Below are 15,944 nucleotides of genomic sequence, written 5' to 3' on the forward strand. Positions count from 1 at the left end.
GTGTCCAAGTGAGTGATTGACTGAATGAGTGTCGAGTGACTATATGATTGACCAAATCATTGAAGAAGTGAATGGGTGAGTGTCTGCAAAGATGCTTCCCCTCTTCACATCCCCCCCCCTCTTATAGATGGTTATGTAGTACTTTAATGGGTCCTATGAATTTTGAACTTGCTGCTTACTTGGTCACTCACTTTGTTACTCCTGCAGTCATTTCCATGATCACTCATATGGTCTCTTTCTCATGGCAGATGAAACACCAGTGGGTAAATGTCCAATTTATTTGATTATCCATGCAGTCACTCATACAATCATTCATATGTTCACTATACAGTCATTTATACCAGTGGTTCTCAACTGGAGGCCATGTGGCTCCCTTGTGGTACTGGGATACTTCAAGGGGGCCACGGAAGAAAATGGAGAAAGGGGCCTTGACAGTGGTGTGGAGAGCTGAGAAGACAAATTAAGGTGTGGAGAAATAAAGATTTTATATTAGTGACTAACACTTACAGTGAGAGAGAGAGAATCCAACAAAACCACCCCTAAAACTAGGGCCTTCTTTAGGGCATGGATCCCATGGAGGTTTAGGGGGTTTTTCTAACCGGGTTTTTTAGCCGGGGTCCCCGGCTAAATTTTTCAGACCCCCTTCTCCATATAAAATTTATTGTATGAAAACCATATTAGGCCCCGGGCTGTATGGTTCAGTCCCACTCTTGTGAGGGGTCATGCCCATAAGTGACCCCACTTTATATTTTGTATAGTACAATTAATTTTGAAAGTAAGTAGGAAATATGCAGGCTGTTTATTTCCAGCTAAAGTATGGGTCTACCATAGCATCACTTTGCCTAAGATGGAGGCCCCATGATATTGAGACGGTCCTGATAGAACTCAGACTAGCGGGGAGATCAATAAATTCTAGGCTAGTGGTCTGGAGGCCAATTTTCTTTGCAAAATTTTCGTTCAGTATAAATTCACTGAAAAAAATCATTTCAATACGTATAAAGTGTCTTGCTTGTAGATGAGAGTTGAAAACTCTGGGTAAAACACCACGAGAAAAAAATTTAGTTCAAAGGGGGCCACGGGCAAGAAAAGGTTAAGAAACACTGATTTATACCATTGCTCATACAGTTAGGGCAGGTGAAATGTCAAGAAGTATATGTCCAACTCACTTGATCACTCATAGGGCCACTCATTTGGTCACCCATATGGTCAGGGCAAGCAAAATGTGATAGGTAGACGTTCAACTCATTTGATCACTCATTCATATGGTCAGAGCAGGCAAAATGCCATTGGGAGGAGAGGGGGGGGGTTAATGTCCAATTTACTTGATCATTCATATGGTCACTTATCAGCGCAAATTAAATGTCGGGGGAGTAAATGTTCAATTCACTTGATCACTCATACAGTCAGGGCAGGAAAAATATCATTTGGGGGGGGGGATGTCCAATTTACATGATCACTCATAACATTGTTCATACGGTCAGGGCAGGTGAAATGTGGAGAGAGTAATTGACAATCCACTTGATCACTCATATAGTGAGGGTAGGGAAAATGTCACGGATAAATGTCCAACTCACTTGATCACTCATACGGTCACTCACTTGTACCATCATTCATGTTCACTCATATGGTCAGGGCAGGCAAATGTCAGGGGTGAAATTTCCAGGGGCCAAATGTACTAGGGACAAAACGTGCTAGAGGCAAGATGTCAGGGATGAAATGTTGGGGGCAAGGTTTCTGTGAGGAGAAATCGTGGGCAAAACGCTTGCAAACCATCTTCTTGCTTTTGGATCTTTTGAATATAGACTTCTCCCAGAACACCTTTGTCATTGGCTTCAATCTCAGTGAAGTGAAAACTTTTTCGGCCATCTTCGCCATTTTCAGCACCCACCACATTTTTCACTTTTAATGTCAGAGTAACGTCCACCGATGACTTCTCAGGAAATTGCTTCATGACGTCCATGATGCTATTCCATTGGTGGGCGACGCTTCCCCTACAATATGCGCCGGAATGGGTCAGCATTCTTGAATCTTGTAGCTACCATAATGGTTTGTGGGCTTGCACCGGGCATAAGCATGGAGTTGCTTGTACAGCGGCTTCACCTGATTCTACAGTTTGGGCATGGCATCTTTGAATATACCACACTCTCAGGTATCCCACCACATGTCTTTGGTGTCTTCAAAGCCATTAATCTTTGCAGCTTCATTGCTGAGCTTCTCTATATCCCAGAAATGTTTCCTGATTGGTTTACCGGTGACGTCTCTCCAAGATTTTCACAAGTATACCAACTCCTCATAGAGCCGAGTTTCTGCCATGATCCTCCTTAGATTCTGTTCCATTTTTAGATCGCACTCTTTCGATGGGCTTCTGCTACTGGTTGCATTACGATGGCGAATTTTTCCGACCTTCCTGTGTTTGAATAAGCAGATTTTGATGGAGCTGAAATTCTCAATCATGTTTCACTAGCTCTGTTTGCCTTTTGTATTTGTCCTCAGGCAGAAAGGACATCCTGTCCTCTTTTCCAATATTTTCACTCACGCCCTCCTCACTTTGCTCCGTCGCAGGAGGCTTGTGCTTTTCCCTGTCTGTGGGGAAGGACAATCGCCCTTCTTCAGTGTCTGCATTCTCGCAAAGTAATCCATGTACATTTGGTAGAATAATGCACTCTTCTCAAATTTTATCTGTTACAGCAGCGACAATTCCAACAGGTTTACAAAAATCTTTGTTATTTCTCACTCACAACGAAACACTAATATTCACAAATGATGTTTCAATTCTTTCGCCAAATGCATTTGTTAAAATGAGATTTCCCTTTTCTAATTATTGAGTTCAGTATACAGTCAGAACGAATCACTGGACTTTGACAACCAGAATCCACTAAGCTGATTCAAAATTTTCGGAAAAAGAAATTACTCTTCAGTTTCAATTCAAATTTTATGCACAAGCAGTATGCATTTTCAAGTAAGTGTTTTGCTCTCATGTAAAATTTGCGATTTGGCACTCACCATTTCATTCCAGTTGTTTCTGTAAAGTTTTCAATTTCTTGTCTTTCAGAAAGATTTTTCAAAAGCACTAGAAAAGCCAGGAGAGTCATCGTCAATATGCACAATTCATATTTTTCTCCAATACTGAAGCTACTTAACCAAACACTAACTCTGGCATTATCCCTATATTACAATTTATTGTCATTAAAATGAAGGTGGCATCTGATGGTGGTGCCCTCAAGCCTGTTAGGGAAAATATCTTATCTGTATTCTTCCCCGCATCTTACCACCACTTCACTCAGGTGCAGTTCCGGTACCAGAAAAAACACAGCAGGAACAGTGTTTTCCTAAAATGGGGGGGGGGGGGGAACCTCAGAATACAAAAACTGCGAATATGGAGGGCAGATGTACCATTGTAGCTTTTGCCTAGTGAAGTGGTTTCAGTAGCTCTCCCTCTCTAGGTTTCTTTCTCTCTCCATTTAATGGTAACATGATCAGGGCTGTAACTAGATACTTTGTCAACTGCATGCCAGAATTTTGGCACCCCTTGCATGTAGAAGCAGCAGTTAAAGGGTGAATTCGTCACCAGATCCGTCCGCTTCAGGCCTCAACACGTCACCTAAATGTCACCATTGAGGATTGACTCAAAATATAATTCGCTAATGATTTGGCACAGAGCCTTACTGCCCGATACACGATTGAGTTTGTCTTCGATTATTCACAATTATTTTTTTAACTAATGCACGATATTAAAATACGGTTTAATAGCAAATGCGCGCATTTAAAACAATATCACATGTGATTGTTTAACTGTCATAACAATCGGGCGTTACAAATTAGGCTATATATATAGACACTGAGCTGTTTTAATATAAGCAATACAATTGTATTGATACTTTAATTCCGTAACACCACTTCCACAATTAGTAGAGATTCATATAGTAAAAGAACCCTTCATACCCTCGCAATGGAGATAAATCATAAACACCATGTGAACCGATGCAGCTGCTACAAGATATTTTCAAAACACATTGACATAACAGTATAAATATCGCGACATAATTTCTGTACACACTTTCCAACGACATTTTAGAGAAAAAAGTTATTGGTGCTGAACAACGATCATATGATGTCGAAATTGTTGGTCATTAGACGGGAAAATGTGCTCACATTATCTGAGTTAAAACAGCTTTTATTACAAAAACCGCGATTGACTCACACGCACGATGTTGGGAGGAAGAAAAAAAAACTAAACAAACACATATGAGGGAGAAGTGTCACGTGCTACGTCGAACGGCAGCGAATCAAAATACGTGTATGATTTGAATCGTTTTTAGAATAGCTGATGTATAATAAACGTCGTGACCATATGTACTGTATTTATGACCGTGTGTGTGTGTGTGTGTGTGTGTGTGTGTGTGTGTATGCGTGTGTATCAGCCATCGAGCTGGAGGACGGGGCTAACGAGAAAGAGATCGCCGTCTCTTTCTCGTTAGCCCCGCTGGAGCACGACCTCCTATATAACCTATCTAGGTTATCTAGGTGGTCGTGGCTAAAACGCATACATGTATTAAGGAGTTCTAGTCGTGGCTGGAGGGAGTATGACGTCAGTGGTCTTCGCCTTGGCTAAAACTCCTTAATACACTATATGAAGGTATGATGTACGTATATGAAGGCGTCTTAGCCTTGGCAATGCTTAAGACGCCGTCATATACGTGTATATAGCATTGAGAAGAAATATAATATATGTAATATATTTCTCCTCTAAGGCCAGTATTACACTATAAAAGTTTTCTCAGTCATTTTATAAAACTTGAAAAATTCAACCAATAAGATTATCGGTTGCATTTGCTCTATGAGCTTTATTTGTTGGATTTTTTGAGTTTTATAAAAGGGATTTTATCAAGCTTTTGTAGTGTAATACTGGGCTAAGGTATATAGGGGTTGTAAAAATGCTGAGAACGTTGTCCGCAATATCATTTGTCGGGAGATCACGTGACTCGGTGAAAATATACACACAATCCACCGTTATTTTCTTCTGGCATAAATCATTGAGAAAAGGAATATGAGAAAGAATAACTTTATTTCTCCTCTAAGGCATAAATGGGAGTTTAAAACAATAAATGAAAGAAATAATTTCAGCATCGATGAGATAATTCCAAAATCAATGGAAGATTTAATTTCAGCATCGATGAGATAATTCCAAAATTAATGGAAGATTTAATTCAGCATTAGTGAAAGATAATTCCAGCATTAATAAAATTTCAAAATTAATGAAAGCAATAATTGCAGCATTAACGAAAGATAATTGCAGTAATGAAAGAAAAATTCTAGAATTAATGAAAGATAATTCTGGAATTAATGAAAGATAATTCCGCAATTAATGAAAGAGGTAATTCTAGAATTAATGAGATATAGTTCCAGAATCAATGGAAGAAATAATTCCAGTATTAATAAAACAAATAATTTCAGCATTAATGAAAGAAATAATTATTAATGAACGAAATAATTCCAGAATTAATTAACGAAAATTTCAGAATTGACGAAAGAAATTTTTCAGTACAGTCTAACCGTTATAGCGAAATTCTCGTTGTAATGAACACTTTTCTAATCCTATAAGTTTACATAAGAACAATGCGAAAACATGGAATTCCTTTATAACGAAATTTCATTTTAACGAAGCGATTTCTCCGGTGTCTTGGAATTCGCTATAACGGGATTCGACTGAATTTAGAGACTTGACTGTACATTTTAATGGAGAAATTGCCAGGCACGAACTGTGTTTTCACCGACACGATTCCTTACATTCGATGTTGCTGCCGTCGTGGCGGCTGGATGCTCCCTCCAGTAATATAAGCTCGATGGTATCAACGTTTCCCTGAGGAATCCCAGAGGGTGCCCTCATGGCCATCTCATGGTCCAATAATAGAATTATTAAAAAATTAATGCGATGTTGAAATAATATAAATAAATCACACAAAGAGAAAAGCTCCACGTTTACGAGCAAAAGCAACATCGCAACGTTGGTTGAGTAAAATATTTCTTCTGATTTGTCAAAAATTGCACTTGTGACACAAAAATTTCACAACACTGAGCTATAAGGAAAGTGGAATGAGGACTGCGCGACCGCATCACACCCTTTTGGAGCGAGATAGGCAAAACATTTCCTGACCGTGTTAATGCAATGGGACAATTCCAAATACGAGACCTGTAAATTCCGTTTTTTTTTCACTTTTGGGCCAATAATTATGCATTCTTTATCTTAAAATTTTTTTTATAAAAATGAATATTCACTTTCGTACAAGGAAAATACCTTTTTTTCAAAAATTTAAGAGGAACAATTTTTTTTATATAGAAACATCATACTTTTCTAACATTATGTTTAGCATTTTATTGAAAGCTTCCACTTCGAAAATTCGTAGCAGTGAATATTTCCGCGAATTAACTGCTGAAAAAACAACTTTTAATGCAAGAAATGAGATGAAAATTGGAGAGAAAAAAAAAGTTTTTAATCTTTTTTTTTCAAACATTATATATACAACAATGTACACATGCAAGTTTTTAAATAAACAATTTACAAACAGGTCCACGGAGCATAATTTGGAATATTAAAATCGCAATTCACAAGAGCACTTATGTTTGCTATTAAATAAGTTACAATGAAAAACCGCAACAGCATGATCTTTCAAATAGCGTATAGGACTTGTAGATGTTAGCTGTGAAATACTCAGCACAAAGAACAGATGCTTTAGTTGGATGCCAAGACTTTCTTTTCACAGCTTCCATGAATTGTTTAAAGAACTTCTGGGTTTCGAAGAGACCTTTATTTAAAAGAAAAAGTGTATTCATTAACCAGGCTTCAAGAAAGCAATAGAAGCAATCAATCATTGTTCGTAGTTGTAGCTTAACAATGATAATTGTTTGATAATTATAATACATTCATAATGTAATTAGATATTATAAACATAATTATAACAATTTGATGATTATGATACATTTATGATTTTGCATATTTCGCTTTTAATATTAAAGCAAAAACTGATTATGTAAATAATATTAATTGCATTTTACCACTCCTCATTCTCACATTATTTTCCCAAAATTATTTTTACCAGAAATAGAAAAGTTTATTTAAAGGAAAAACTGACGAAATATGCTTCATTAAAAATTGCATTCCATAATCCCTTGTAAATTAAAGGAACGAAGGACCAAACAGGTCCTTCGTTCCTTTAATTTACAAGGGATTATGGAATGCAATTTTTAATGAAGCATATTTCGTCAGTTTTTCTGTCATAAAAATTCTAACCCAAATAGTAATAAGCAATTTCTACACGATTTAAAAAAAATATTTATGAGGTTTAAAATTCATGTGAAATTTATTTCGAATTAATGCACATTAAACAGAAATTTAATGTGAAAGTAAAAGAAACTACATGCATTTAATTTTACAATTTTAGTACAAAAATCAATGCATCTTTTAATATAAAACTACATGCACTTACCTATGAAAAAAACCGAAGCTTATTTCCATCTTCCTTCAATTTTCTCCATCGGTTGGTGCAAACATAGGTAGAACACGATATCAGCATTTGTGTACGTGCAGATGGAGGACTATACTAATGAAATAATATGAAAACAACTGAAAAAAATACTGAAGATGGAAGTTTCCCCCATTGTTTGAATGCTGAAATACTAGCGGCTAAAAATCCGACATTCCCTGGTGAACTTGACCAATCACAGAGGAGCGGGAGTGAGTTACTCTCGAACCGGTCGTTACTTCGTGTGGAAGACTTCGGAAACTGTCGTGACTTCGGAAACGGTTCGGAACTTACAATGCGCAAGCGCGTTCTCGTAATGTTATAATATTCTGCGCTCTTTTCTCATCATTTTTTTCTGGCTCATCTTTATTTTTTTCCACCAATATTTTCTATATAGTTCTCTTTTTTTCATCAATTTCCTGTTGGTTTGTGTTTATGTATTTGAGGTTAATTGATTTTTCTTTTATAATTATTTTTCCTACATTATGTATTATTCTGTTTTTATTTTTCCTGCATTAAATACATTTTCCTGTTATTTTTCCTACATTACGTATATTTTTGTTTTTATTTTTCCTACATTTACATTTTCCTGTAATTTTTCCCACATCGTGTATTTTCCTGTAATTACTTTTCTTACATTACATGTACTTTTCTGTTTTTATTTTTCCTGCATATTAAGTACATTTTCTTGTAATTATATTTTCTACAGTAAGTATACTTTCCTGCAAAGGATAAAAAATCTTAAACCCCCTCCTCGAGAAAATTCTACGTCCGCCTATGCTTTCCTGTAATTATCTATTTGATTAATTTCTATAACCCCTTTTAAATATGAATCAATAGAATTAAAGAAATCTTTGGGATGAAATAAAATAGAATTTACAATGTCTAAGTCTCTTCGCTCATACCGTTTCCATGATTTATTCAATGTGGAAAAGAACCAAAAAAAATAAAGCTGTCTTATTCATTAACATTTGCACTTTTAAAGTGGTTTACTACAATTCCTGCTTGTATCACTGAACTTTTGTGACAAGCTTATGACTTTTGAATTTAGAAAACTAATCATTTCCACAACCCTTAAGGTTTTTCTTGACTTGGTGCTATGGATACAACACATCCTCAGACCGATATTTTGGAATTAGCTCATGATCAGTGGTAAGTTATTAAAAGTTGTTTTAGCCCCACTGTTTGGGATGGTCAGCTCAAGTTGGTTTTCCAATTTTAAGGTGCAAATCTAAGCCAAACTCCCATTTAACCCTTTAAGTAGTTTTTGAAATTTTCCTGATCAACATTATAATTGCCACATGTGAAATTACCAAACCTTGCCATTACGTGTGTGGCTTTCTATGAAGAGAAACCTTTTTGTATTATTTGTACTGAGCATATATTTATTTTTTTTTTCTTACTTCTTCTTATCTAACCTAGAACAATAGCTAACTCCCCCACTGACAGTTCATTGGTTGGAGGGGAATGGAAAACATTTTATTGTAAAAACAGTTTCACTGCATTTTTATAGAAGACAAATTATTTCGGGGTGACAGAAATAAAGCAGATCAGGTTTGACAAGATATCTCAGGATTGCCGCTGAAAGGGTAAAAAAGGTCTCTTTGGGCAGAGTAACATGGTTTATAATATTAAAAATTTAATGCATGATCATGTTTATTTTTAATATTGTAGAATCGTGCCTGCAATGTCTTATTGATGGCCTTATCCTCTCGGCTTTTAGAATAATTGTTTATTCTAGTTTATATCTGTTTATCTACTGTATATATATGTTTATCTTCAATGTTATAGAACGTCTGTGATCTCATTATGATTTTAATGATCCTCTCTGCTATATCGAGAAATTATTCTATAATGTATAAAAATTCAAAACACCATGTACATCTGCACAGTATTACAGAATACTATGAAAAATAGTATTTTCAACCTATGGAAATACAAGTAGCACTTAAGAAAAATTTTCAATTTCAAAATATATACAATCATATTTATTTCAAATTGCCTTTGGGACTATGACAACTATGTGTGCAACTTTATTTATGTTAAACACCATTCAAACACATGACTTAATAAAAAAATTTGTGTTCAAAAGTTTTTCCCTCTCACTGTGTATAATTATTTGTACATTTCTATTCTCACAACCGTTCAAATATTACATAAGCACCAATAGGGAAAAATAGGGTTTTGTATTTGCTTTTAATAGCAAGGAAGGGAGGGATTGGAATGATTATTTAAGCATTTTGATGAGAACATATTGGCATGGCTTTATTCAAATCGAATTTGAAGAAAAAAATCGAAAAAAATATATCAGTTTATTGAGGGAGGATATATAACTACAGAGTACCTTGGCTAACAAATGCCTCTGCTGGTGAATTTTTTTGCAAACAATTTATTTTCCTTAGTTTCTCTGCCTTGGCTAACGGATGCGATTAATGAACATTTTCTTTGATACAAATGCAAGCAACAACATGAATCAGCTGCATCATGAGCTGAATTTAAGCTAATCATTGTCAGAATGTCACTCGAGCATTGATTTACACACACATCCCATTTTTGTAATCTTTTCTCCTGATGTACCAAAACACTCGACTGTGTTAACACTGGCTTAAGCAGAATAAAGCTGGTGTTTATTGTGTGCATAGTTTAAAACAAAAAGATCTTATGTATCTCATACTCCTATAAATTCTCATTCATTCCAATTTCAAAGCTATTCATTTTAGCGTTTGGTCAGTTTTTATCATCTTTATTACATTCCTTGGTATTTTAAAAAACTTATCTTTAAATTTTGAGCCATACCTGGAATAAATTAAACAATAGTCCATAGAAACTTATGGCAAATTGTGTTTCAACAAACAAAAGTGATTCTGAAACGAATTTCTTCATACAGTACTGTATCTTCATTCAGAGCCGCAACTAGATACTTTGTCACCCAGGGCAAGCCGGAATTTTGGCACCCCTTGCATGCAGAGGAAGTAGTTAAGGATGAATTTGGTGCCCCTTATGGTTCAGCGACCGGGGCACCAGACCCGCCTGCAGCCCTGTCCTCATTTCCAACCAAATTGAATACAGTATCTCATACAACTAAAGACATAATTATCAAAAATTTCCTGTTAATTGAGCATTCATCGCACTGATATAGATTTTTAATAGAATCATTCTTCACCCTTTTATTTAAGCATTTTTATTAAGCACCCCTTATACAAGCATTGATATGGTATTTGGAAAATTCTGCATCAGTACTTAGACCAGATCAAGGTGATGGCCACATTTGACATTTTAATGAAACTCACAGGGCACTAAGATATGCTACACATATAACACGTAAACAGCTCAGCAAACCATGCGTTGAAGATTATTGTTTAGATAAAAGGGGTTTTGAAACCAACTTGATCGATGCTCTTCTGGGCATTCAAAATGTACATGCACTATTAAGGAATCAAAAAGAGATATTTTTAGTTTTGCTGGCAAGGGGGATGTTAGTAAAATATTATAAAGCACAATGGCAATTGATAGTTGTTTTGTTGATTCGTAGAGGTGCTCACCTCAGCAGTGCAATGTCCTGAAATCTCGATTTATTCTCCTAGGATGCTTCAGATCAACAAGAGGGCCCGGGGGAAGGAGGGGATTACACAGGACCTGCCTTTAAATGGGCACAGAGTAAAATATTTCCTCTCATCACAAGCTTTCAAAAAACATTTTGGGGGCTTACAAAAAACATAAGGGGCTTACACAGATATTTTTCTACGATATTTCATTTAAAAAAAATTTGAATTTAAATTTTTAAATTGAATTTTTATCTCTTGGAGTTCACGGGGGGGGGGGTGTACATTATACAATATATTATTATATCCCCCACCCGCGTATTTCTCGAGAATGGGGAGGGCAGCCGAAGCCACCTTGGTTAATAACAGTACTAATCTAGAAGGTTTTGGTCCAGTTTACTTGATTTTGCTGACAAGTGGGGTTGGGGAGGGGTAAAAAAAGCCCATAATTTTGCTTAAGTAATACTTGAACGGTCCATAGTTACTGCCCAACCACTTCCTTTTAGAACTACACTGCTCAAAACAATTAGGGGAGCACATGGTTTTAACAAAATTACGCAAAGATGTATACCGATAAGTAACATAAAATCAATCATCCATAATTTAAAGCCTAGCAGGAAACGGAAGAAGAAAACTTCATATGCAAATCAAAGTTCATGACGTCAAAAACCAGAAAAAGGAGATAAGGGCAGAAATCGGAATGTTGCAGAAACGTCTGTTTTACTGCCGTAACTGTGAAATTCGATTGCGCAGAATTTTTTTTTGAGACAAGGTGACTTGAGGATGTCTTAGCAACGTGATTTACAGGAATCCATGGCATGGCGTGTTATAGGCAGACTGGAATCCGGGCAAACACAACGTAGTGTCGCGGACGCTGTTGGAGTCGCCAGAAGTGTTGTTGCAAGGCTGTGGAATCAATTCCAAGAAACAGGAAATGCTAGACGTCGACCAGGGCAAGGTCGGCCACGTGCCACTACAGCAACTGATGACCGGTATATACGATTAACAGCCCGTCGAAACAGAACAGAGAATGCTACGCAGCTGCAAAGACGGTTGCTCTTGGCAACAGGACGAAGGGTGTCCAGCTAAACAGTACGTAATCGGCTTCATGAGGGAGGGCTCTATGCACGTAGGCCAATGGTCTGCATTCCGTTGACCCCACGCCACCGTGCGGCCCGAAGAAGATGGGCTGCTGAACATCGAGATTGGGAGCAACATGATTGGAGCCAAGTGCTGTTTACAGACGAGTCCCGATTCAGTCTGGAGTGTGACACCCGACGTGTTCTGGTATGGAGGGACAGGGGCACTCGAAATAACCCCGCATTCGTTCGTGAAAGGTCACAATACAGACGAGCTGGTTGGATGGTATGGGGTGGAATCAGTATAGGCGGACGTACGGACCTGCATATCATTCGGAATGGCACTTTGACGGCCCGAAGGTATGCAGACGAGATACTGTGACCTCATGTCATCCCTTACGCTGGAGTTATTGGAGATTCCTTTATTTTCCAGGATGATAATGCCCGACCGCATAGAGCTCGTCTGGTGGAGAACATGCTTGAAGCTGAAACAATACAGCGTATGAAATGGCCAGCGTGCTCTCCTGACTTGAGGACGACTGCGCGACCAAGGCCGCCTGTCCGAGACTTGCAGATTGCACTTCTTGAGGAGTGGAACAGTATTCCTCAAAGTCTGATCGATAACCTCATCGCATCCATGGCAAACAGGTGTGCAGCAGTCTTAGCTGTTCGAGGAGACCACACGCCCTATTAAAACTCATGCATCATGTCTAAACAGTACTTTTTTTTATCGTTTACATGTAACCAAATTGTTGCCCTAAATCATCTTTTCATGTTTTTTCCATATTTTCAAAGAATTAAAGCTTAATTCCAAATTTTTTTACGTCTTTTTTCTGTATTGCGCATTGATACGCGTGTACTATCCATTGTATGCCAATACGTGGCTGTCTCGCACGGTTTTCTTCACTTTTTTGCTTGCTCCCCTAATTGTTTTGAGCAGTGTATTTTAACTTTTTTCCAGCTCCGAAGGTTTCAATCAGTTGTTTACACCCGAAGCTGTATTAAAGATCTAAAGTCGCTTTGTTTACACCTCTCGAAAAGTGTTTACGCCGCTAAATTTACGGTTCGAGAGTAACTCAATCCCGCTCCTCTGTGATTGGTCGAATTCACTAGGGAATGTCGGATTTTTAGCCGCTAGTGCTGAAATAAGCAATGTTTTGCCTGTTTCGCTCCGTCACGCCCACTTTTGTATTCCTCCGCGTCGGCTCGCGCACGTCTGTGTTATTGCATAGGAGTCTTCACTCCACTTTACTTATAGCTCAGTGTGTCACAAGGACAATTTTTGGTTCTCTTGCGGTTCAGTAGATGGCATTGCTATCGGATAACACAGTAGTTCCCAACCTTTTTCAGTCCGCGTACCCCCAGCTGGCTCGGTTCCTTTCCGCGTACCCCGAATGCTCCGGACTCTCCCCCCCCCCTCCCTCAACTGTTTCACCCATTACAGTTTTCGAAAAACTTCATAAAAAGGTACATATTGATATAAATTAAATGCTATATTTTTTCATTATTTAGCTTTTTTTATTTTCCAAGTAAGGAAACAAATTAACACAAAGATTGGGGGAAAAATTGATGTGATGTTTGGGACTGTATTCAATTACAAAGTTTTGGAAAATTAAGCTCAAAAGAAGGTAAATAGAAACTCAAATCCGGAGCTGCGGAAAGAAAAATGCAATTTGCTTCCACATTTATTTTTTAATTAAGTATACGAAGAAAACGCCTGTTCAACAAGCTCCGTGCTAACAAACGGCAACAAAAATATTATGGCTTTTCTAGAAAGTTCAACGTATTCGTCACCGCGGCAAGCCCAAAAACTGACTAGGTTCACCATTCCGCCATTGAAGAGAATCTTCAGAGGGGTATCTGATGGGAGCTCTAGCGATTTCTTCTTTTCTGGAATAAACAATGAAGCTGGTTCAAAATACTCTTCTTTGAAAGGATTACGGCCGTATTCACCAACACAGTTTCAACTGCAATCGCAGGTTAAACGATCAGCGATCGACACGGATTGGTTAAAATCCTTAATTTAACCAATCCGTTTCGATCTTCAATCCTTTCACCTGCGATTGCAGTTGAAACTGTGTTGGTGAATACGGCCGTTTCCGGCTCTGAAAAATATATTTCAAACGAGGATTTTAATCCTTCCAAGTGGCTGACTGTTAAATTTAGCTCAGCTTGTGACAAGAAATCGTGAAGTGTTTCAAACACTTCCTAAAAGAAAGAGCTACTTCGTGCCGAAGTTTGAACAGCAACATCAGGACTTAACCCCGGGACTACCACCTAACTTCGGAGTGTAGTTTTAGACACAGATCTAGTTTTAAGCAACTGATCCATATCGCAAATCACATGAGTAGTGGTGCTTGGTAGAAAAGTTGACGTAGAAAATTGTGGGAATAACACACACACGCCTCAATACAAACGCCCACACACAACAAAAGTTAAACACACACGAATTAACTCTTCGCTTTTATTCACAGCTCGGCATGTGTCAACAATCAAATCTAAAACACCGAAGAAAAGTGAGCCAAGAGGAAGGAGTTCACGAATCCCGATCATAGGTTGGGCGCGGGCGGTAGGAGGGAAGGCCGATCCTTCCAGCGGACACAACCCTTCTTTCATAGACTTTATTGATAGGGAGGTCAATACATTACAACTGACAATATTAGTAAAAACCTCTACCTACTTTTAAAAATTCTTTCTAATTTTTTTTAATTAATTTGTTATTTTTATAGATGGATGGCCGCCATTACCATTTTCTTTTCGCGTACCCCCTGTTGGGAACCGCTGGGGTTACAGACAGACAGACATGACCGCTGACCGCACAGAGAGACCATCGCTATAGGATAACATTTGCCGATACTTTCTTTCTTTCAAACCGAGCACAACTCAGGTCTATCACCATCTATGGGCGATGATAAGTAGTCACCTGACGTCAAATATCATTTGAAAATTTGGTCATTTTCGCTGAATGACGTATGTAAAAAAAAAATCACGTCATTTCAAAGTCATTTAATGACCACGAACAATAAAGGTCAGGAAATAACGTGATTCTTGATGACCTAAATGAAATATCAGGTCATTTCATGACGCCATGAAGGGCATGAAATGACGTGATTTTTTATGGCGTAAATGTTTTTGCGTCATAAAAATCACGAATTTCTTTCGAACTGAAAAATTCTGTTCCGGATGAAAATATCAAAATTATCCAAAATGTTTGTTAAGGAACCTTCAAAGGGTTTTTCAAAATTACCCTAGGCGAATTCGTTACTGGTTGTCACAAGATAAATGAAGTACTTTTAATTGCGATTTTAATTTCGTCAGCAACTTGATGACTTTTAAGCAACTTTCAAACCCCCCCCCCCTCCTTGTCATCAAGATTCAGCAAATCCGACCGCCCCAAAGCGTATTAAAGACGCTTAATAAAAATTATTGATACGCTTTGGACCGCCCCCCCCCCCGATGATGACGTAATACTTGAATGACCCTTTAGTAGTATTTTTTTTTCTTTTTTGCTTTTTTTTTCACACGTGATTTTACGAAAGATTTTTTGAACCAAATCAACACGGTGTTGGCCAAATGCAGGTGGTGCTGATATTATCGTTAACTATTTCGAAATCCCTGACATTGTTGAATATTTTGTTCTAAAAAATCATCTCGATCAAAAAAATAAATAAAAATGAAATAATAATAAAAAAATAAAAAAATTTTAAGCATAATATATCACGGAATAAATACCGTGACCATATGAAGACCTTTTCGTATTTGCTGTGAAGCTGCCTTGAATTTGGAATGTTCTCTGAAATGTT

The 15,944-nt window shown here is 37.5% G+C and overlaps 1 protein-coding gene across 2 annotated transcripts in view; it reads right to left on the bottom strand.

The window, feature by feature from the left end:
• Positions 1-4,224, bottom strand: part of Lerp (lysosomal enzyme receptor protein) — a 119,742-nt gene extending 115,518 nt beyond the window's left edge. For both annotated transcript variants that reach the window (XM_089236616.1, XM_089236617.1), the window contains exon 1: positions 3,943-4,224. In XM_089236616.1, coding sequence (XP_089092742.1) covers positions 3,943-4,070 — 128 coding nt within the window. In that variant the 5' untranslated portion in view covers positions 4,071-4,224. The remainder of the gene's footprint in view (positions 1-3,942) is intronic.
• Between the last annotated feature and the right edge of the window lie 11,720 nt (positions 4,225-15,944).

This window comes from Pholcus phalangioides, unplaced genomic scaffold (genome assembly GCF_987345545.1).
Source record: "Pholcus phalangioides strain wild (caught in Gottingen) unplaced genomic scaffold, Ppha-v1.0 ptg000009l_1, whole genome shotgun sequence".
NCBI lineage: Eukaryota > Metazoa > Arthropoda > Arachnida > Araneae > Pholcidae > Pholcus > Pholcus phalangioides.